Below are 23,533 nucleotides of genomic sequence, written 5' to 3' on the forward strand. Positions count from 1 at the left end.
AAAGTGTCTCTGTGTGTTGTATATCTATGCTCTCTGTCCCTAGGCACCCACTACCTGAGGGGGGTGAACAATGGTCTCCAACCTTGGTCTGGGGCCGAGGGCAGGAAGCGTTTTAATCTGAAGCCGGCCAACCCTACGGAGGAGGGCCTTGCCAGCCTCCACAGCGTTCTACTGAGGAAGCAGCCGTATCTATGGAGAGCAGCTCTGCTCTATTACACAGTGTTCTACGCTCGCACCATGAGCTTCAGCAAACTGTTCAACCACATACAGCGCTTTGTAAACGACCCCCACGTACGCTGGGAGTACTGCCTCAGGGCCAAGAGGGGCCAGAGCGACACCTCGCTGCCCGGTACGCACACACACAGGCCACGCCCCCTGGCCCAGGCCTGGCTAACGCTAGCGTCTGTTCTTCCTCAGGATGTTTCAGTAAAGATCAGGTTTATCTGGACGGGATCCTAAGGATTCTACGGCATCGACACACCATCGACTTCAAGATGTTAACCTCCTTAGGAAAGGTGTGTGTGTGTGTGTGTGTGTGTGTGTGTGTGTGTGTGTGTGTGTGTGTGTGTGTGTGTGCGTGTGCGTGTGTGTGTGTGTGTGTGTGTGTGTGTGCGTGTGTGCGTGCGTGCGTGCGTGTAAAATGAACAGTAAGTAAGTGTACGTGTACGACTACACAACAGGATACACATCATGACTAAAAAAACCCACAAAATTACTTCAGAAATACACAAAATTAAATTAAATTACACGAAATGACAGAAAAATATGAATAAATGACCCAAAAAAATACACAAAATGACTCTAAAACACATAATATAATCTTAAATTACACAAAATCAAAAATTAGAGAAAAATACACTAAAGGCATCCAAAACAAATACACAAAATAAATTTTAAATACACAAAATGACTCCAAAAATTCACAAAAGGACATAAAAATACACTAAAAAGTCCAAAACACACAAAATGACTCCATAATGACCAAAAATACACAAAACAACTAAAAAAATACACAAAATGATCTTAAAATACACAAAATTACTCCATAATGACCAAACAAACCCAAAATTACTCCAAAAATAGACAAAATGATCTTAACATACACTAAATGACTTCAGAAATACACAAAATTACAGAAAAATACACAACATGACTTGATAAATACAAAATATGATCTCAAAATACACAAAAAATGACCAAAACAAATACACACACATAGATTTTATACAAAAAAGATCTTAAAATACACAAAATTAAACAAAATGAGCTTTAAAAAAAAATGTAACTAATTAAAGCTGTAAGCGGCGATGAACGAACCATCACACATGTCAGGACTAGGCACACGTTGAGGTGTGTTGTACGTCAGGGCGTGGCACACGTTGAGGTGTGTTGTATGTCAGGGCGTGGCACACGTTGAGGTGTGTTGTACGTCAGGGCGTGGCACACGTTGAGGTGTGTTGTACGTCAGGGCGTGGCAGAAATGTTAAAGTGTTGAGACGTAGCTGATCATTTTCAAGGATTATATCACAAACTTTCCTGCAATGTTCTGTGTAAATATAATGTCTATGATTACCTTTTACCAGTAGGTGGCGCTATGACTATGAATGATGGTTGGGTTAAACCATAACTCATTTTTTTTTTTAGCAAACTCTTAATAACTACCATAAGCTTCGTGGTCGTTCATGCACCACGTGATCCTCCATGTGGTGAAAAACTCCTGGTGAGAATCCTGGTGTGGTAGAAAGAAATAACAGTATTTATCCAGATCAGGGAAATCCTCAGTGTACTGAAGTAATAGTTCAGTGTACTGAAGTAATAGTTCTTCAGTACACTGACGAATTCTGTTCCACAATTCAGTTCCACAGTGATGATGTCTTCAGTCCCAACTGGGAGAAAATGCAATTTTCAAGGGGGCGCTATTGAGTCATTTTGCCATTTACATGTGCAGGTCCCTCAAAATATGCATTTAAATTTCAAAAATGCGATAATTTCGCCGTAAATAAAACAATAATAATAAAAACTAGGTGCATTACAATAGGGTCCTACGCACTGTTGTGCTTGGGCCCTAATAAATGACACTAAATCACTCAATGGCCTTTGGTTCTATTTCTGAAAGTGTGCGACCCCCAGTGGACAAACTGGGAAAAGCAGCTACTTTTATTTAATCAATATTTCTTTCTTTCTTCCCTCCCTCCTCCTCCTCCTCCTCCTCCTCCTCCTCCTCCTCCTCCTCCTCCTCCTCCTTCTTCTCCTCCTCCTCCTCCTCCTCCTCCTCAGGTGTCTTATGAGGATGTGGATAGGCTCCGCCCCCTGGCGTCACTGTCCAGGACCAGAATCCCTCACTTCATGAGAGACGAGCAGCGTTACCTGCAGCACCTGGACCACATCGTAGAGGTGAATGAGTTGGACCAGAAGGAGCTGGACCTGCTGCTGCCCTCAGAATAAAGACAGGCCACGCCCCCCTCACTGCTGTCTGATGCATGGTCACCCCCCCCCACACACACACACACACAATGCCGTTTATTTATGCACCGTGTACTGTAACGCTTAGAGCAAACTGAATGTTCTGGTATCAGCTTTACTGTTTTTTTTTACACATTATTATTTTAAATGCCTTAGATTCTTTCAAAATAAAAGCCACCAAGGACAACCGACTGAGGACACGATCGTTTTATACCTTAAGTGCCACTGCCTCACGTCATTGTCTTAAACTCTGACTTTAGGTGTGACTTCAGCTCCTGAAACATGAGAAACGTGGATGAGTTTCACACTGAACACAGAAAATGTTGGAGCAGGAGAAATATAATTTATCTCTTTAATCTACACATTACACAACTTTTATAACAGCAAGGCCACAAACGTGATTGGATCTGATCTGAGGGTCACATGATACATCACAGCAAAGCTTTATTAACAGGAAACCACAAAGAGTTCCTGTGTTTTTGTTCTTTTTGTGTTCCTGACATTTCACACGGTTTTATGTCTTTGGAGGTAATTGTTCTAACGTTTGTTAGGCTGAGCTATCGAACTCAAAACAACCTCACTTTGTTGTTGTTGTTGCTGTGTACACTAGTTAAAATCACTACTCCTCTGTTATTCATCAACAGATCAGGCTGAAATGTAGTCGCTATCATCTAGGGATGTGTATGCATCAACGCTCAGAGCCCCATTTTCGATTTGGGGCCCCAAAAGAAAAAAAAGTCAGTTTGTCATTTATTTGTAGGTCAAATATTACGACGGTTGGTGGTACTAAATCATTGTCACATACCAATATATAAATAGGGCCCATTTAGTTATTGGTATTCCCCATTTTTCAAATGACTACTCCTCCATTAGTTCTCGTTAGATCGGAATGTAGTTTGGTATGAATACTCTATGAATGTGATGAGACACTCAGAGCCTTGTTTTTTTTAAAAAGGGGACCCAGGGGCCCACCCCCCACTTCCGGTATTTTCCACATTTACTGTATGGGAACATAGTCGTGTGATATATCGTTTCAAAGGTAAATCAATGTAGATTATGATTATGCCTTGCATCACCCCGTCCCCCCATTTCAGCAATTTCCATTAAAGTTTTCTTCTCATTTATTTGTGAGTCAAATATTGTGACAGTTGGTGGTACCGAATTATCAACACATACCAATATATGAATGGGGCCTATTACTCAGTAATGTACCAGGGGGCCCCACTTTTTTACTCTGGAACAGAATCATTTGACTGAATTCTCAGGAACGTGGAAGTGCTATTCGGTGCGTAGACGTTCCGCGGACCCGGCCGTTGTTCATCCAAACTTGTTAAATCAATTTGTGGGTTTTTCCCTTTCATTTAGTTTTTTTTTTAACTCATTTTGTGCATTTTGTTTTGTTTAGTGTTCTTGGCTCATTTTGTCTATTTTTATTCATTTTTTGTAGTTTTTTTCTTTAATCCATGTATTTTTCATGTATTTTATATAATTGTTATTTTGTTGTTCTGTGTGATTTTTTAGTCATTTTGTGTTTTGACTAATTTTGTCCATTTTTATTTATTTTGTGTAATTTTCTCCAGTTCATTTAGTTTCTTTTTTTCTGACATTTTATTGTTATTTTGTGTACTCATCTATAGTTTTTATGTGTTTTTTGGAACTTTGTGCAGCATTTCTGACTTTGATTTTTGTGGCCCAGCTGTAATCCATGCCTGCTGTAGACACTTTGTAACACAGGTGTCGTCATATCGTCCTCAGCTGTAAATAATATTCTCTCAGTGACAGTATTGTCTTCATAGTGGACGTTTCTAAATGACACGCGTCCTCTTTGATGTTGGAGGAATGGGGCGTGTGGTGCCTTTGATGTGTGCAGTCATCACAGTTACAGCTTATTGTACTTCTTTTTCTTATGTGTTTGACTGCCTTAGTTCATCTGATTAGAACAGTTTCACCTTTTTAAACACACGACTGCTGCACAACTGTTTAATGTTTAGGAAAGGCCTTAAATTTCCTTAGTATTTATTAAAATGTATCCACACCACGCCATCTGTTTTTAAAGCACAAAAATACACAAAATTTACTCCAGAAACACACAAGACAACTGAAAAATAACTACAAAATATATCAAAATTACACTTATTTACAATAAAAACACACAACATGAGGAAAATATACAAAACCCACAACATAAATATACAGAATAAGAGCATACAACTAAAATGACTCCAAAACACAACAAAAATACACAAATTTGACAAGTAAAATACAAAATAAACAAAAAAGAGAAAAATATAGACAAGGAAACGGTTCCTAAAACAACAAAAACACAAAATGAGAAATATACACAAAATTTACTCCAAGAACACACGACTACAAAAACACAGAAACAAAATAAATAAATAAAATGAAGTCACACAAATTATTCTTTAAACATGAACAGAAAATAAAAATAACACGACTCCAAAAACAACAGAAAAATACACAAAATCACTTAAAAAGAGACTAAATTGACTCAGAAGGGATGACAATAAAAACACACAAAAGCGACTTCTGGAACACAAAAACTATTTTACTGCAAAAAACATAATGAGACAAGTAGTATGGAAGTAAAAAAATATTAATAAATTGACTCCAAATCAACAAAAAGACTGATTTTTAAAACACACAAAAAAAAAAAACAATTTACTCCAAAAACATGTGAAATGAGAGAAATTTACAAAACTACAACAAAACCACAAGCATACGTAAATAAATAAAAAATGGAAAAATAAACATTCACAAAACGACTCCAAAACACACGATATCTCTGAAAATAAACAAAAATAACAGAAAAACACACAAGAGAATAATATACAAAATTAAAATATACCAAATGAATCCAAATATGCATAGGACGACGACAAAAATAACAAATAAAATCACAAAAAAAAAACTCTTTGTTTCCTGTGTTAATGCTCTGATTGGTCATTTTTCTAAATGTTGATCATGTGACCCTTTTTGTAACAAACTGAGCATTTTTAAATCCTCAGAACCAAAACAAGTTTGAAACGTTTCCATTGAAGGGAGTGATGAGTGTCACTCACAGACGAGCCAATGGGAGAGCAGCTTTAATGATGTCACATCAACAGATTGAGAGTCAAAGTCATGCCTTTAAATAAAAACAGTTTATTCTCTTTCAATATAACTTTGATCTATCCGAGGAGCAGAAAACAGACCTGGAACAGGCTCTCAGGTCACAGCGTCGCACTGACCTGTTCACGTCCGTCCAACGGTCGCTTAGCAACCATTAAAAACAGGAGGGAGGGAGGGGTGATGGGGGAGGGGAAGGAAGAAGGTGAGGAGAGGGAGAGACAGACAGATCCAGGTACAGATCCATTCGTCTGTGACTCGGACCAAAGCAGCGCACACTTCAGGGCCTCGTAGATGGGAGAAGTAGAATCTGTGTGTGTGTGTGTGTGTGTGTGTGTGGCTAATATGACATCTTGCTCCAGTATGGCTGTTCATGTGGAGGCAGAAGGTTCTGCCGCTAAAAGGTCACAAGTTGAGGTAACAAAGATTCTTCCTAAGGAAAAAAATACACAAAACAACCATTAGTGTGTGTGTGTGATTCCAAAAAACACACAAAATGACAGAAAAACACACAAAATGACTCAAAAAACACACAAAATGACTCAAAAAACACACAAAATAAGAGAAAGATACATAAAGGCAACAAAAATACACAAAACGACTACAAATACATGAAAAATGTACAAAACAACTAATAAAAAAAAAACAGATAAACTCTAAAAAACAAAATGTCAAAAAAACAGAAAACAACAAAAATATGCATGATGACTACAAATAAGTGGAAAAATATACAAAACAAAAATGATTAGAAAAACACACAAAAGGACAATAAAAAGACAGAAAACAGCAAAACTTTACAAAAAGACAGAAAAATACAAAAGACAAAAGCAAGAATACGTTAAACAGATTTACAACAGTGCAGGAAACTAAAGTAAATACACACTAAACTACTCCAAATAACACAAAAAGACAACAAAAATACACAAAATGACAATAAGAAAAAAACATTAAATCCTGATATTTACTTTAATAATTCACATGTATAATGACTGTTAGAGGAAGTCCTGTTTCAGCTCCTGTTCTACCTGCTTTTTTAAATTATGTGAGTAAATATTAAAATAATGTGTGTGTGTGTGTGTGTGTACCTGTTCTCTGGTTATCATGTTGCATTGGAGCTGCTTATTGCCTTTGTACCATCTGTGTTGGCGTTGGTCTGTTCCTTCACCACAGGATCTGAGACACAGACACAACAACCATTACCTGTGCTCGTGACAATATGGCTGATCCAATGGGATTGAGTCTTTTTAAGTCTTTATTTCACAGCATTAACACCGTTTCCGCGCTAGGTGTGGGAACCTCTGGGTACCTCACGATACGATGTGAAACAAAGCTCATATCTCACGATATGACGATACTGCGATTATCGATATATTGGTCAGAAATCAATCTACAATAATCTGACATAAGAAAAAAAAAAGATTAAGTGAAAAATACAATTTTTATTTTCTATCTCTAAAAGAAAATAAATATAAAAAGTGTCCTATGAACAGTGACACTATTTTAGTCCAACATTTCTGTAAATAAGTGTCAACAAACCAATGTAAATATAATAAGTATCTCCAATAGTGCTTTATGTAAACAATAAATAGGGTCTTTCTTACCAGTGACATCATTATAGTGAAATATTACAGTAAACAATATATTGTTTCTTCAACAAACAGTGACAACATTTCTGAGAAGAATTACCTGCACATTTTAGTGAAAAAGCAGAAAAAGTTTTTGAAAAAAAAAGAAATGTAATAAAAAATCGCAAGCATATTGATAATCGATCATGCGACACATCGTCACACTCCTACTCCACGCTGCCCAGGAAAGTTCTTTAAAACTCAAAGATTTCCCACGGTAGCTGGCACTATTCTAGAGGTTCCCACACAAGGTCCAACTAAGCTACTTTAAGTTTCATTTGTTAAAGGGGCAACATTATGAAAACAACGTTATAATTATAATAACTAGGACCTGTATTCACTCAGCCACAAGGCAATTTGAAAAAAATGGCAAAAATGAAAACCTGGATCTGGATTTGTTGACAAGTTGTTCTTTTTACTAATGAAATTGAAAGTAATAAAACAGGAAAAACAGAAGACTGACCTTTCCCTTAAATATGACCTTGAGCAAAGGTCAAGGTCACACATTGAAAGGAAATGTTGTTCAATGGTACCAATCTGAGCACTTGATCTCAGTTTGTGGCCAAGTTATAGAGAAAAAGTATTTGACGTTATGAACTTGATTGATTTTTATTTAAGGCATAGAAAATAAAAACAAATATTGAACAGGTGTATGACTTCTGCTCTGCCCCACGGCCATTTTCCTCCGCTCGTTTCTGAATGTTCAGTTCACGGTAATGTTCAGTGTTAGAGTTCAGTTATTCTGCTGTGGGGGGGCGGTCAGTAATAATCTGTGTCCTGGGCCCGCCTTCACTAGACACACATGTGCCTGACTGAAAAATACACAGCACTCCACCGCATTGGCCGCACACTTAAAATAAATATATATATATATATATATATATATATATATATATATACACATATATATATATATATGCTGGAAAAAACAGAAATAACTGTAGTTGATTATTAACACTATTTAACATGTTTGGTATGATTTCAGAATGTTTAATAAAAGTAAAGTGATCAAAAACTTTATTTTAACCTAAGGATGGGAATATATCTGGAATAAATGATGAATCCAAAGATATCTATCTATAAAAGCAAGGAACGTCTGTGTGCGTGTGTGTTTGTTTGTGGAGCAAATATCTCCCTGACGAAGTGTCTGATCGACCTGAAACTTTGTCAACGGCTTGCGTAAACCCCGAGTGTGTGCATCTGTAATTTTGGAGTAGTTTGGTCATTCCAAAACTAATTTACAACCAATTTGAAATGACCAATCCAGACTGTGGAACTCCTGTTATTGTCAATATGAATACATATGACGGGCACTGTACTAGTGTACAAAACCAACAGGAGGAGGATGAACTCACAGAAGTATGGATGCTGCATGGCCTCTGCTGCTGTCAGCCTCTGCTGGTGGTCATAACGCAGCAGCTTGTCCAGCAGGTCCAGAGCTTCAGGACTGACCAGGTGCTGGTTCTCAGACTGGATGAACTGCTCCCAGCGCTTCCTGGTCTGCCTTAGGAACAGTAGCGTTTACGGTCAATAATAATATCATAATAAAGATAATAAGGCTGATGGTGGGTGAACGTTGGACTCACTGTCCCAGCAGGTCTTTGAAGCGCGTGTCCAGTTCTATGTGGTATTTGTGCAGGTAACCGAACAGTTCGTCTGTGCCCAGGACTTTCGCGATGCGAACCAGCTGCAAACAGACATAGATAACATACATTTAATCTGTTTATATTAGGGCTGCAATGATTAGTCAACAATCATTATCATTAATTAATGTGATATAATATATCGGGATGCATGGAAATGAAAATTTGTGGCAAAAACCAAAAGAATATTATAATTATTATTCCCATTGCTTTTATGGGTAAAAACCAACTTCACTAAAAATAAAATATTGTAATTGTATAAATTTATATTAATGCTTCATTTAGCATTAGACATTCAAACAATGTACACTATAAAATAAAAAAAATAAAATGTTTCACTTTAACTTGTTTAAAACGCCGTTTACTCGTGGTACCCAGTGCGTGAGGACCGCAGTGTTTGCTTGCGGTACTCACACCGTTTGCGCTCTTGGTGACCGCTGTGTTTGCTCGCAGAGGCCGCGCTCGCGCAGTCTTAAGTAAAATAATGCGATTAATCGCAATTAATCACAGAAAATGGTGCGATGAATATGCTTTTTTTTAGTATTTATAAATAAGCACACGGATCCTTGTCTTCCCGTCCTCACCTGGTCGTAGTTGTCCTGGCCGTGGAAAAACGGCTCCTTGAGGAAAATCATGCTGGCCAACATGCAGCCCAGGCTCCACATGTCCAGGCTGTAGTCGTACATCTGAAGAAGAGGAAGAGCTGAAGAAGAGCCGAGCAGCCACAGAGAGAGAGACAGACGCTAACAAACCTGATAGTCCACCAGCAGCTCGGGTCCTTTGAAGTAACGCGAGGCCACCCTGACGTTGTATTCCTGAGCGGGATGGTAGAATTCAGCCAAACCCCAGTCAATGAGACGCAGCTGGGACACAAACAACTCAGAGTGTGAAAACAACTCAAAAAAGTCACTTTAAATGAAGATTATTGGACACTTTACATGAAAAAAAGGCTTTAATCCTGAGAACTTTAAACATGAGAATAAAAAAACACCAAAAAATGAGGGAGAGGAGCAGCACCTTCCTCATCTGGTGGTCGATCATCACATTGTGAGGTTTCACGTCTCTGTGCATGATGCCCATGCTGTGGCAGTAGTCCAGAGCCTGAGTCATGGTAAACATGGAGGGAAAAACACAAAGAACTATTCACTTAATCACATTCACAGGATTGAATTAGCATTTTTGTAGCCAGACGTTGAGCTTCATCAGAAACGCTTGATTTATTAAGGTGAAAAAAAAAAAAACATATACAGCCACAAATTCAGAAATAGTGGCGTCATTACCTATAATCTTAACATTTTTCAACTTTGTGAACTTATTCAACTTTCTTTGTTTTTTTTCCAACCTTATTTAAATAATTTCAGATCCTTTAACCTGTTCATATTATTCATCTTAATTCTACTTTTTTTTCACCTTTATTTCCACTTCAAATGCTTTTGCAACATGTTACAGTCTAAATCTAAGTTTTTAGCGGCAAAAAAGGGCTTCCATAGGTTTTAGACAACATGGATTTAGTTATATTTCAAAGATTATTTAGTGCTATGATGCTAGCTATCAGTGTTTACTTTCCTTATTTCTTCCCTAACTGCCTCTCACACAAACTACTCTGTGCCTCGCCTCCACTCCTCAGAACAAACTAAAGAATAAATACATATTTGGCAATTGAAAACTGATTTTGCAAAATTTGTCAAAAAAAAAAAAAAAAATCACAAAACTGGTTAAAAGCACACATTTCTGAATTGTAAAAAAATGTTCATGTGAACAACATTGTGTGTATTTTGTTGTTGAGTAATGTCCCTTAATGTTCTTTTTTTTTACTAATTAAATTGAAAGTAATAATGCAGGAAAAACAGAAGACTGACCTTGACTTTAAGTGAAGGTCATGGTCACACATTGAAAGGAAATGTTCAATGGTACCAGTCTGAGCACCGTATCTCAGTTTGTGGCCAAGTTATAGGGGAAAAGTGTATATATATATATTCACATTGATTCTTGTTTAGGGCTGGAAAGTCATCATGTGTATCAAATATGAGGCTTTTTTAACGTTGTATATGACAGTTATAGCAGGTTTTTTCTATTATGGCGTGCTAAATGGCGCCAGTCGAAAAAAAACCCAGCATGAAAGGAAAAACCAGTTAAAAATCACTCAGTGAATTTGATGCAAATCCATTGAAAAATAGCCAAAATAAAGCATTTAGATGTGATGGCGAAGAATTTTCCAGTGACATCATAGGCCCCTCCCACTGATCACAGAATGTTTTTCCTCCATCAGCTCCCATCTTATAAGATCCATCCAACAAGTTAACACAACAAATCGTCTTTCCGCTAGAGCTGCTAGCATCGGACGCAACTAAACGTGGCGCCATCTGAGAACACAAGGCATGATGGGTAATTTTCATGTGTATCAAATATGAGGCTGTTTAAACTTTGTATATTAGAGTTATATGTATTTTTTATTATGGCATGCGTCACGAACTTTGACCCCTGGCAACCTTTTTACTGGTAGGTCATACAGCTACGGTCCTACAAAATAAAATATTCTACTTGAGATGAGCTTTGCAGAAATGTAAGCATCAAACTTCTACGATAAATATTCATAGAGATATGGAAAGATATGCGTCATTAGTGCTGCATTAATAGCCAAGGGAAAGTTCCACGACAAATTAGCTACAGAAGAATAATAATAATAACTCCTACGACAACAATATATTTGGCAATTTTCAATTGGCAAATACAATAAAACAACTTAAATGTTGTGAATGTGGAGCTTTGTGTTCAGTCTGTGACAGATAAATTAATCCTGGCTTTGTTGATCTGACCTTGAGGAGCTCGTACATGTAGAATCTTATGTCGTAGTCTGTCAGCTTCTGGTAAAGCTCCTGTGAAGAAGACACACACACAGACACACACACAGACACACACACACACACAGACACACACACACACACAGACACACAGACACACACACACACGTTAAAGGTTGGGGATGAATCACGTGCACTGCAGGGTTACGCATGTACATGTTAATTGATGGACGTGGATGATGATGATGCTAGTGGTGAATGTGCAACAGCCAGATGTTTTTACCTTAAAGTCTGTGTTATTGATGCACTCAAAGACAAGCGCTGGAGTCCTGGACTGGAACATAAAAGCACACAGAGGAAGGTGGAGGTTACAAGCATGGCAGGATTATTCAAACACATGCACGCCAAACACCACCAGCCTCACCACCGGGTCTTTGACCGTGTCCACCAGGCGGATGATGTTGGTTCCTCCTCGCAGGTTCTCCAGGATCTTGATTTCTCGCTTGATCTTCTTCTTCTTCACAGGCTGAAGGATGGAAAACCACAGTGTAGAGCTAAAAACGGTCATAATATTACTTTACAACATTTTTCTGGTCCAAACGATATGAGGAAAAAAGGGCAAAGAAACATTTCAACCAATTCTCAGGGCTCCGATTCTTTTTTTTTTTTTACACTTTGAAACAAAAAAAAAAATTCAAACCCCTAATTTGAGAGGACAAGACTTCACTCACTAGAAAATGTAGCAAACTGTTGAATACGTCAAATTTTGCTCATAACGTTCAAATAATGCACTGTGTACTTCAATTCAACTTTATTTACATAGCACCAATTAAAATTAATTTAATTAAATTACAACAAAAGTCATCTTGTAGCGCTCATCAATCTCACGGCTGTGCAGGAATTTGTGAAAAATAAAATAAAAAATCTCTATGACGGAGTAAACCATCACTTTCATGTTTTACACCATATTGTAAAATCCATTTAATTTTTTTTCAAATTCTGTTTTTATTCATTTTTTAAAAATAATATTTAATACATTATACATAATAATAATAAAAAACAAAACAAACTAAAATTTCTGTCAAAATAAACATGTAATTTAAAACCATGTGTGAGCTCCAATTAAAAAGTCGATTTAAATTGAACTGATGTAGATTATTCTGACTCAGATTATTATTATATTATAATAATAATAATAATAATAATATACATTATATATTATAAGGTAATTGGAATTACCTTTTAGATGAAAAACAATAGTTGTAATTGGAAAAAAAAAAAATGCTGGTAATTGTAATTGAAGTTTTTCTCACCTTGAGGATTTTCACCACCACCTTTTCGTTGTTGGTCACATTTATGGCCTCGAACACTTCACTGTACTTTCCTCTGCCCAGCTTTCGCACCAGTTGGTAGTTGTCCTGATTACTAGAAAAAAATAAAATAAATACAATTAAACATTACAATCAAACATGCTGAATGAACAACAGCTATATTGTCTTTTTAATCCATCATTCCTGTAAATTAATATACACTTTAATGCAACGTTTTACACGTTAAAAAATACATGCATTAAAAAAATACAGTTTATAAACATTTGTTTTGACCTCCCAATACATAAAGACTATTTTAAACATATTTAAACAAGTGAAAAGATTCATTTCTGTCCAAATTCAAGCAAAACAACTCAAATTCATTATTTTGCAGTGACGAATAAAACTTGAATAAAGTAATATAATTATAACTCAACATAAAATGATGAGCATTACCTGATTTGTAAGCCCATGCCACCTGGTCTTTAAATATAATAATAATAATAATAAAGGATTTTGCTTTCAAAGTACGTGTCCAACTGTACATATCTAACCGTACGCATCCAAACGTATCTAACGTACGAATCACAACGTACATATCTAACCATACGCATCCAAACGTACATATCTAAACGTACCTCCAGTTTGGCACGTGTGCGTCATAGTCCCAGTACTCGCGGTTCTTCTGCGTGTTCACGTCGGTGTAAACCCGAGCCTTACTGCTGGCTGGCGTGGATCCGGGCATCGCTGGCTCTGCGGCGCCGTGTCTGACGCCTTCTGCTGAGCACTCGTTGGCTTGGTACCGGAAGGCGGGACACTGGCTCTCCTGGGGGCGTGGCTTTAGGATGGCGGCGCCGTCCTTTTCATGGGCCTGGGGCGTTCGTGCCCTGTGAGGAAAGGCGAGGGGTGTTTTCGGTGCCGCCGCGGTGCACAGCGACAGGGCGACTATGACGGAGCGGGTGAAGCCTTTGAGCAGTGCAGTGGATAAGACGGGATGAAAAGCCGCCAGCTGTAGGAAGAGATGTGGGTTAGAATCCCAACGCAATATTACATCCACACTTAATATTGATTTCACTTCTGTTTGGTGGCAAAAAGGGTTTAAAGTGTCAATATTGGCTTAAAAGCAGGGTGAGTATTGGCAAAGATGTTGCAATATGATACGTATCACAATACGATATCGCGATACCATGATATATTGCGATATTCTACCCAGTTAATATCAAAATTAAACGGAGAGATGAAAATCCAAGTTGCTGTAAATTAGGGGTGTTAGGCATATACCTCAGTTAAGTTGCACTAAAGCCATGTTGAACTAAAATCAAAGTTGGTTTAAAAGCAACACGCAGAGTTAATATCAAAATTAAACGGAGAGATGAAAATCCAAGTTGCTGTAAATTAGGGGTGTTAGGCATATACCTCAGTTAAGTTGCACTAAAGCCATGTTGAACTAAAATCAAAGTTGGTTTAAAAGCAACACGCAGATTGTATGTTATTAGTGAGAACCTTTTTTTATTTGGAATATGTGTTTCTGGGGAGCGCTTATTAGGCACGCCGCTCTCCTCCTCCCGTCTTGGCTCCTAAACCACCTGAAACCCCATTAAACTGCCAAAAAACAAAGCAAATCATCAGTGACCCCTAAACACAGAGTCCACCAGTGCCTGCTTAACTTTAATGTGCCTCTGAAACTCTGTCTGTTTCTCGTGTACAGCAGCAGCTTCACCTGCTCAGAGTGTGTTAACATCTCATCAGAGCTACAGAAGATCTGTGGGAAAAGTTGCGTGTTGTTGTGATTGAGACCATCAAGGTAATGCACTGACTGTAATGTTTATTTTTCATATGCTGTGAAATTTTCCAGTTTTCATAAAACAAGTTCATTCCGCACTGATATGTGTCCATGTTTACAGAGAAGTTGATAATACTAGCACTGAAACGACTAGGGATGTAACGATTAATCGTAAGGCAGTTAAAAATTGATTCATAGGTATCACTGTTCACATCGATGCTCTGAAAATTGAATCGCAGTACTTTTTTAAACAGCAGTGGGCGCTATAAATCCTTCTCGTCTAAAAGTGTTGGCGGTGGGCGGAATCTGCTACTACTTTCTTTCTGGCCGCCTTCTACTCTAAAACATGTTCATAAATGATTCCTTCCCCTTTAGCACAGAAAGAATACCTGTAATATTACGTGAACATCTGTAAAAGTCACGTTTTTCTATTAGCTCTGTCTGGTAGCATAGCATCTCTTCTTCACTGCAATAATATCTGCATGCCAACCAACCACTGGGTGACCAGCGCCCTCTGCTGGTCCAAACAAATATCTGATGTAAATACAGTGCAATGACTGTTTTTTTTTGTTTTTTTTTAATACAATTGTTATGGCACAAAATACATTTTCAGTTACACTTTTAAAAAGAAAAATAACTGTTATGCAGTTTTGCATTGTTTACTATAGAACCAGAATTTAAATTATTAGGCTTCTTCATTTGTATTATTCCTTTATTTATTTCATTCAAGATTTATTTTTAGTTAAATTGCATTGTTTTGAATAGTTTATCAAAGGATTCTTTTGACAAAGAAATATAAAACAAAAATTGTACAGTATTTTCCCCCCCAAGAAATAAAGGAAAATTTGTCTACAGTCCCATTTTGTAAAATAAATCGTGAGAGAATCGTATCGTAAACCCAGTATCGTGAATCGAATCGGGAGTTGAGTAAATCGTTACATCCCTAGAAATTACTATTTTCTGCATTAATTTTGTTTTTAATGATGTAAAGTTAATTTGCACAAACATCATTACCAATATTTTGGTGAACCATTATTTTACATCAGTCTTCCCTTAAAGACTTAAACATAACACAAGTCATGTGACTAGTTCATGTGAAACTGATTGACAGTGTTTTGTAATTCCTGTGAAATGGATTCAGTGCAGTATATAAATTCTGAGTTTCTTAGGTGACACAAATATCATGATGAAATTTCGCGCAAGATATCGATTATCACTGTATCGCGATATTGTTATCGCGGGCAAAAAAAATATATTGTGATATATCGTATCGTGAGGTACCGGGCGATACCCAGCCCTAATCTGCTGGTGTTAATCGTTCTCCTGAAGTCATTCAAATTTGTTTCTTGGACTTCACTGTGTGAACCAGTTTAAAACCAGCACAAGTTGATGTCATTCCAACCATTAAATAAATAGCGATGCGTCAAAACCAAAAGTGAGGAAACTAAACTCTAGTGATGCACTGAAAATACAGCCACTGTACTTTCTGAGCAGAGTTTGAGACAGAGCAGCAATTATGTTAAACTCAGTTAAACGTCTTGTTTTTATTATTTCTTTATTTTGTGCACTGTTGGAATGTCATTGCTCAATAAATATTTTCATATTTTTAATTGATTTATTCTTTGAAACATTAATATCAATGTATACAATTGCAATGTTTTAATTTTAGTGAGGTTTGTGTACATCTATACCCATAAATGCAATGGGACTAATAATTTCAATAATATGTTTTTTTGGTGTTTAGGTTTTTGCCCGTAGGTTTTCTCATTTTCGGTTTTGACCAAGAATTGTCATATCGCTGCATCCCTAGTCGTAAATGTCGCCTTAATCGGCGTGACTTTATTATTGAGGAAAGACGGCGGTGCAACAAAAATGTCAGAAGCTTTGCTTAAATATTTGTTTTTGTGTCAAATAAAGTTGGAGAAAAGATGGTGAAAACAAGGCAGTGTGGAAAAGAAGGAAATCACAGAAAATAGTTTGTAGAGAATCATAGCAGCTGTTTTTAAATGTTTTGAGCTACTAATAAAAATACATAAAACCACCTAAAACCACCTAAAACATTTTATTAAAAAGAGCATTTTAATGTCCATGCAAAGGTCACTACAATGTACCCCACGATACACAATACACAGCTCACGATAACGATTCTCACTATACTGCCATTTTCGATATATTGGTCAGAAATCAATCTCCGATAATCTATGACATAAGAAGAAAAAAAAGATTAAGTGAAAAAATACAATTTTTATTTTATATCTTTGAAAGACAATAAATTGAAAAAGTGTCCGATGAACAGTGAGACTATTTTATTGCAACATTTCTGTAAATACTGTAAGTGTCAACATATCAATGTAAATATAATCAATATAGTGTGTTCTGTAAAAAAACTAGGGTCTTTTTTTTTTTTTACCAGTGACATCATTGTGCAATAATCCAGTAAAAAATATATTGGTTCCTTCAACAGTGACAACATTTCTGTGAAGACCTACCTGTACATTTTAGTGAAAAGCAGAAAAAGTTTTTAAAAAAAAGTAAAAAAAATTTTAAAACAGCGCGAGCATATCAATAATCGATCGTGTGGAAAAATATTGCGATACATCGCCGTATCGCGATATCGTCACGCTCCTACTACAATGCTGTAAACCTGAAGATTATAGAACATGCAACCTCCACATATAAATCAAACCCAGCCACTGAGAAGACCAACGTTGAAATGACGTGATGGCCTGAAGTTGAGAAGACGTCTCTGGCAGGTGCAGAGTGAACGTTTTTACAACGTCATTTTTGGACGTCGTCTGGATGTACGAAAACGACTTATTCTACACGTCCTAAGAAGACGGAATAAGAAAGATGACCCACGTTGGATTCAATCCTGACCCGATGCTTTCAAGCGCACTTCCACCATCTAGGTTTGTTGAATCGTAAAACAAAGCCAAATGTGAATCTTTTCAATTCACATGATTTTTCAAAGGTACATTGTCAGTTATTTGAAACGTTTACCACATTAATTGTCTGAAACACTATAACAAAATACAACATTAAACAGTTTAATAACTGTTTTGCACTGTAAGAGCATACAATACCATTATTTTTGAGAGCATTGTAATGTTAGTATGTTCCTTTTGTGTGTGCGTTTGTTAAATTAACCTGACCCAACGACATCCGAAAAAGACGTCTTCTCAACGTTGACTTTCTCAGTGGGAGCTCGACATGAATTATTTCTTAAAAAGATTGCAGAGCATAAAAAAATATTAATGAAGTACACCTGGATATGTAGTTAGTGACTGTGGATAATAATGATTTGTAATAAACAGAAGCACATACACACGGTTTGTTGGTTAAATTTTATGTGAAAAGTGAAATCGCTACGTTGAACGTCATATCAGATGAGGTTGTGATCACATGACGTTCAGATGCCGACTTATTTTGGATGTCATGTAGACGTGCAGATGTGGTTCAGACCGACCGAAGTGATATGAACATGATCTGGAAGTCCGTGAACATTGGCTATTTAGTGGGAGGGTCCAAATGTTACCGCTGATGTTATTCACTTAAAACAGGTGTCAAAGTAATAGCCAGGGGGCCAAATGAGGCCATTTGGAGCATCCAATACTGCAGGAAAAAATAAAAAGGCAGTGGCTATCAGAACGTAATACATGTCAATTGACCGACAGTGATCCGTATGCAGCGCCCCTCATTGGCCAGTTTAGATCACGTGATAGGTGCACCACGTGACTTAAAGTTCCGTCAGTTTTATTTTAGCTCATTTATTTTTAGCTACCCCGCTAACCCTTTTATTTTAGCTGTAACCATAACCCAGGAAATACCTTAAAATGTTTATTTTTTTCAGATAGGTATTTTTAAAGGTGGAATTTGCCGTGTTAAATATTAGCTGGGGCTCACAGTTTTCCAGTGTTTATATTAGATGATTGCAGTCATTTTTAATGCCAATTAAACCCTGAATTAAACAGAAATTAGTCACAGAATCTAGGAAATTTAAAGTGAAGATCGTGTTGGGATTGATGTCTGTCACTTATTGCTTGGATATTATCGGCTTCTTACATATTTTGTATTTTATGTACACGTAGAAGTGCGAACTCTGGCACAATAATGTAGAAATGACTCGTTTGGCTGGGCCGTACGTTGTGTTTTACGGGTGTATTTTTCAGGATATTTGACCGATGCGATATTTGATGCGTTCAAAGACTTTTGTTAACACATACAAAAAATGGACTAAAATGACTATGATATTAAATATTCCCATATGAGATTATTAGAGCGCTTAATACGTAGCTAACTGTCTGCTAAGTAAGCCAATCACTATCGACACACCTAATGCTAGTAGTGCTAGCACAGCTAGCGACTTAGCCTGGTTTTAACCATCAATAGTGTGAAATATGTCATTTAAAACATTATCATTGTGAAACAGTGAGGCAAAACATTTACCGTGTTTAAAACCAGCAGTTTAAGACGTCTTTGGTGGCTGTAATCGACATAATGCTAACGTTAGCGCTAACCTCGTCAGAAGACCTCGGAGCTCCGCTCAGGTCCGCCCGACATCCGCGGCCGTTTGTCGGCTCTCTAGCGGCGGGGCGAGGCTCTCCACCGGCTCCGACAGCTCCGAGGGCGGCGGCGATGCTCTCCGCTCCGGCGGCTGGGCGCTGTGAACGGGCGGAGAAGGAGGTGGAGGCCGCGGGAGGTTCATCCAGCAGCGGCTTGTAGAGCGGAAGCTGTTCGGCGGGCAGTGAACACACCCCGGTAGTGGAATGAGCGCGACCCCGGCCATTTTCATTTATTCATTAAATTAAAACATATGTACCATACACACGTGTATATATACTATAAAACCATTATTAATTAATAATTCACGTTTTTATGTTCATTATAACGTCCTTTAAATCAGGTTCTCAACCTTGGGGTCAGGACCCCATTTGGGCTTGCGAGGCGCCAGATGCTTTCAAAAAACTTGAGCCCATTTGTGCTTTTTTTTTTTTTAACATTTTCTGCAACTACACCAAACTCACCATATGTTACTCTACTTTCTTAAATTTTTCTTGCCATATTTTTGCTCCTTTTAAGACATTTTTGCTCCATTACTCTGATTTCTGTCACTTCTACATCACATTTTTTCCACTTTCAACACATTTCCAGCATTTATAAACCCTTTTCCACCACTTTTCCACCTAATGTCACATATACTGACCCTTTATTGTCACTTTTAACCTCTTTTCACCATATTTCATGATTATCTTTGCCAATTTAACCACATTCACCACTTTATCTTGCCCATTATTTGCCAGATTCAATTAATTGTTCCTACTTTTTAAATTAGATACCCCATCACCGGGTTCTAGAACACCTTGCAGCAGGTACTTGGAAATATTTGACGAATCCCAGACAGTGCTCACCAAATATTTAAGCAACTATAAATACTAGTTGTATCACCCTAAATATGATTAATATTTAGCTGTAAAATGTCAGAAAATGCTAGAAGGCTGCTCAGGTTTGTTTGCCATATTACGTCGTCAACAATTTCAACCAAAATTCTCAACCAATGAAGGAGTACCATTTCCACCTCGGAATTCTACGAACCAATTAAAGACCAACTATTATTGATACAGTAATTAATTATTTGGAGTATATGTGTATAAAGCTTAAATCTCCTATTATCCTTGGTGTCATTTTGGCCCTATTCAATGTTTATCATTAAAAAAATAATAGTTGACCTTTTTTGCTTCATATTTCATGTATTTTCCTAATTTGATGGGTACAGTTGATTAAGCCATAAAATATATTTTTTCAATGTGATGGACACATAATGCACGCATTGATTTTCCTCTGAGGTCAATTCAACCCCATTCAATGTTTATCATTATAAAGTGTAAATGTATATAGGAAGGTTAACTCTCCTATTATTCTCAAATATGACTAACACATTTTACTCATGGGGGTCAATCTGACCCCAGGGATATTTACCTCCACAAAATGGTTTTTAAGTAAATTGTTGACCAGGTTTTTGTGTCAGGCACTTTGTTTATTTGTTGAATACATAAATAATCGCTTGATAAATGAAACCCTGACCTATTCTGCTCCACCATCAGAACAAAATTGTAAATTAAAACTAATTTAACTTGAATAGTTTTTCATCCAAATGTTCTCTAATTTGGGGAGCACATTAATGACACAAATGAACCACATCGATTGTTGTTTTCATGCTTAGTCAATTGTATTCATCAAATTAGGAAGTCATGAAATATGAAGCAAAAAAAAAAATAATTACTCAACTTCATATTTCATGACTTTTCCTAATTTGATGGATACAATTGGTTAAGCATAAAATTATGGTATTTTTTCAATGTGCTGAATGTAGGGCTGGGCAAAATGGACCAATATTCATATCTCAATATATTTTCTGAAAATGGCAATATACGATAAAAATCTTGATTATTTTAATTCACTTATCAGAAAGACAATTCTGGGTTAAATTTGCTGATGCAAAATGCCACACAGGCTAAAACAACATCTTTAAGATTGGTGAGAAAAAGTTGCAAAAGTAAATGCACAAAATGGCAGCAAAAAATGCACAAAAATACCACAAAAACTCATTAACATATAAATACACAAAAGAACAACAGAAATACTTAATAAAACAAGAAAAATGCACAAAAACGTAAAAAAAATGCACAATGAGACAACATAAATACATAAAAGAACAAAAATAAATAAAAGGACATCATACACACCAAAAATACACAAAACGACTCAGAAAGACAAAAACAAAATTATGGGAAAATACATTAAAGAACAAATAAAATATATGACAACAAAATACACAGTGGGACTGGGACATTTATTAACAAACAGCTGCACAATATGGGCTATTTTTGGCCTTTTCTCCTCTCAGGGACAGCATGTGTGAGTGAGTTCCATAGTGTGGTTTGTTTAACTCACACGCACTCAGAAATCCATCTAACTGTGCTTTTCATGCTGGTCTGAGTTAGTGATAGCAGCGACCCTAAAATGAGTATTTTAATACAAATTAAGGTATTAAAAAAAACAAACAAAAAAGTATATCAATATACATTTTTAATGTAATGTAATTTTCTATATCGCCAAGATAGAAAACTTGATATATTTTAAATATTTATATATTGCACGCATTTGTGTTCCTCTGGGGTCAATTTGACCCCATTTAATGTTTATCAAGGGCTTATTTATGTATTCAACAAATAAAGTGTCTGACACGAAAACTTGATTAACAATTATCTAAAAATCATTTTGTGGAGTTAAATATGTCTAGGGTCAGATTGACCCTAAGGGTAAAAAGTGTTAGTAATAATTGAGGATAATAAAGGAGGGCTAAGAAATAACGATGCTAAAATTATTTGTTACGATAAATTTAATAACCGACAGACTCTTTCATCTGTATTCTTGGATTCTAACTCACAACCTTTGATCGGACCAGTTCATCCTGACGCTGATGAAGACAGTGTGCTGCTGTTTTTGTCGTTGGGGGTAGTTTATTGTAATCCTCCATATACAGTATGAACAGAAGCCTTATGACATCCACACGCGTCACCCTCACTGCCCACGACTCCTGAACAAAACTTAAATATACTGCAAACATGGTACAGAATATAGAAATACACACGGTAAAATCATGAAGTCGTGTCCAACACATTTTCAATTTCTCTGGGGGAAAAAGCCTCATCAGCATCCAGTCCAGTGACGTCCATTGAAAGGAACAAACAAAGCAATAATCAGTAATAATTGGTTAGAGCTAATCGCGCAAAAACTACGCTTAAAATGTGGCAACGATGCGTGTCCAACAACTTTCATTAAAATCCTCGTTGGAAATGAAACAGAAGTGCTGCTGCCCCCCCCCAAAAAAAAACAGCGCACACGCTGTCTCGTCCAAAAAGCAGGTAACATAAGCAGTATGCAGGCTCTCCATATGTTTCCGTAGCGTATACACACAATCTATAATAATAATAATAATAATATAACAGAGTAAACTTTAACTATGCTATTAATCAGTAGTCATAAATATTTTCACTGTGCATTATTCTATTGCACGTTATTTCATGTAACATGTTAGGTACGGGGTGGGGGGTGGGGGGGCTGGTTATGTTACCTATGGTGTCGTTTCAATACAAAGATGCAACAATAACAGTTTTTCAGACGCTGGATAATATACATATTCACAAAGTCACTGTTTTTTTTATCTCATCATGGGATGGCTTCATATACGAACCAAAGCTATGATACAACAGGGATATTTAAGTGTGATAAATACTCATGCACAGACACACGCTAACATCTACAATGTGGGGGGGGCGTTTGGCTGCACCGATGACGTGAAGTTAAAAATAATAATAAAAAAATAAAGGCACGTGGACAGTAGAGGAGTCTACACACACACACACACACACACACACACACACACACACAAAGAGCTGCTAGGTTACACACCAAACGAACACATGCAATCACATGATAAAGTCCAGAACCGGTGAGTTCCTTTAGGGTGGTTTACAGCTCCCCCAGTCAGAGCGTGGGAAATCACAACGTAAAGGGTTAGAAACTACTACTGCGTGGCTGGCCCCACATCAAAGTGCGCCGTTGCAACGAAATCTGTGACTTCAGTGTAGGCGTGGTCAACAAATAACTGTTTTATGTTGTAGCTAAAAATAAACAATGTTTCCTCACCACTTCATGTACTTATGTTGTCGTTTTGGAGTAGTTTTGTGTGTTTTCCATGTTTTGTTTTTTTTGGTGTAAA

At 37.0% G+C, this 23,533-nt stretch overlaps 2 protein-coding genes across 5 annotated transcripts in view; one reads left to right on the forward strand and one right to left on the reverse strand.

Annotated features, from left to right (window-relative positions):
- kiaa0895l overlaps positions 1 to 3,839 on the forward strand; it is a 9,389-nt gene extending 5,550 nt beyond the window's left edge. For all 3 annotated transcript variants that reach the window (XM_028435483.1, XM_028435493.1, XM_028435500.1), the window contains 3 exons: positions 44 to 349; positions 418 to 515; positions 2,278 to 3,839. In XM_028435483.1, the coding sequence (XP_028291284.1) occupies positions 44 to 349; positions 418 to 515; positions 2,278 to 2,445 (572 nt within the window). In that variant the 3' untranslated portion in view covers positions 2,446 to 3,839. The remainder of the gene's footprint in view (positions 1 to 43; positions 350 to 417; positions 516 to 2,277) is intronic.
- Positions 3,840 to 5,605: 1,766 nt separating this feature from the next.
- On the reverse strand, positions 5,606 to 19,496 carry LOC114454762 (casein kinase II subunit alpha'-like). Of its 2 annotated transcripts, none has more exons than XM_028435514.1 (13): positions 19,269 to 19,496; positions 13,607 to 13,977; positions 12,972 to 13,083; positions 12,083 to 12,184; positions 11,942 to 11,992; positions 11,674 to 11,733; positions 9,875 to 9,958; positions 9,610 to 9,720; positions 9,442 to 9,543; positions 8,801 to 8,901; positions 8,570 to 8,718; positions 6,675 to 6,762; positions 5,606 to 6,022 (listed from the first exon to the last, which is right to left on the reverse strand). In XM_028435514.1, the coding sequence occupies exons 2-12, from the start codon at positions 13,711 to 13,713 to the stop codon at positions 6,689 to 6,691; spliced, it is 1,053 nt and encodes a 350-aa protein (XP_028291315.1). In that variant the 5' UTR covers positions 13,714 to 13,977; positions 19,269 to 19,496; the 3' UTR covers positions 5,606 to 6,022; positions 6,675 to 6,688. The 2 variants fall into 2 exon arrangements, with proteins under 2 accessions (XP_028291315.1, XP_028291314.1); XM_028435513.1 differs by having other exon boundaries at positions 19,198 to 19,331.
- Between the last annotated feature and the right edge of the window lie 4,037 nt (positions 19,497 to 23,533).

This window comes from Gouania willdenowi, chromosome 3 (genome assembly GCF_900634775.1).
Source record: "Gouania willdenowi chromosome 3, fGouWil2.1, whole genome shotgun sequence".
Lineage (NCBI taxonomy): Eukaryota > Metazoa > Chordata > Actinopteri > Blenniiformes > Gobiesocidae > Gouania > Gouania willdenowi.

Excerpts from the sequence above, each read along its gene's own strand:
- LOC114454762 (XM_028435514.1), bottom strand. The coding sequence starts at position 13,713 with ATGCCCGGATCCACGCCAGCCAGCAGTAAGGCTCGGGTTTACACCGAC. Across the intron at positions 9,959-11,673 it reads ACATGTACGAGCTCCTCAAG|GCTCTGGACTACTGCCACAG; the intron begins GTCAGATCAACA and ends ACCATGACTCAG. Across the intron at positions 8,719-8,800 it reads TTCAAAGACCTGCTGGGACA|GCAGACCAGGAAGCGCTGGG; the intron begins GTGAGTCCAACG and ends ACTGTTCCTAAG.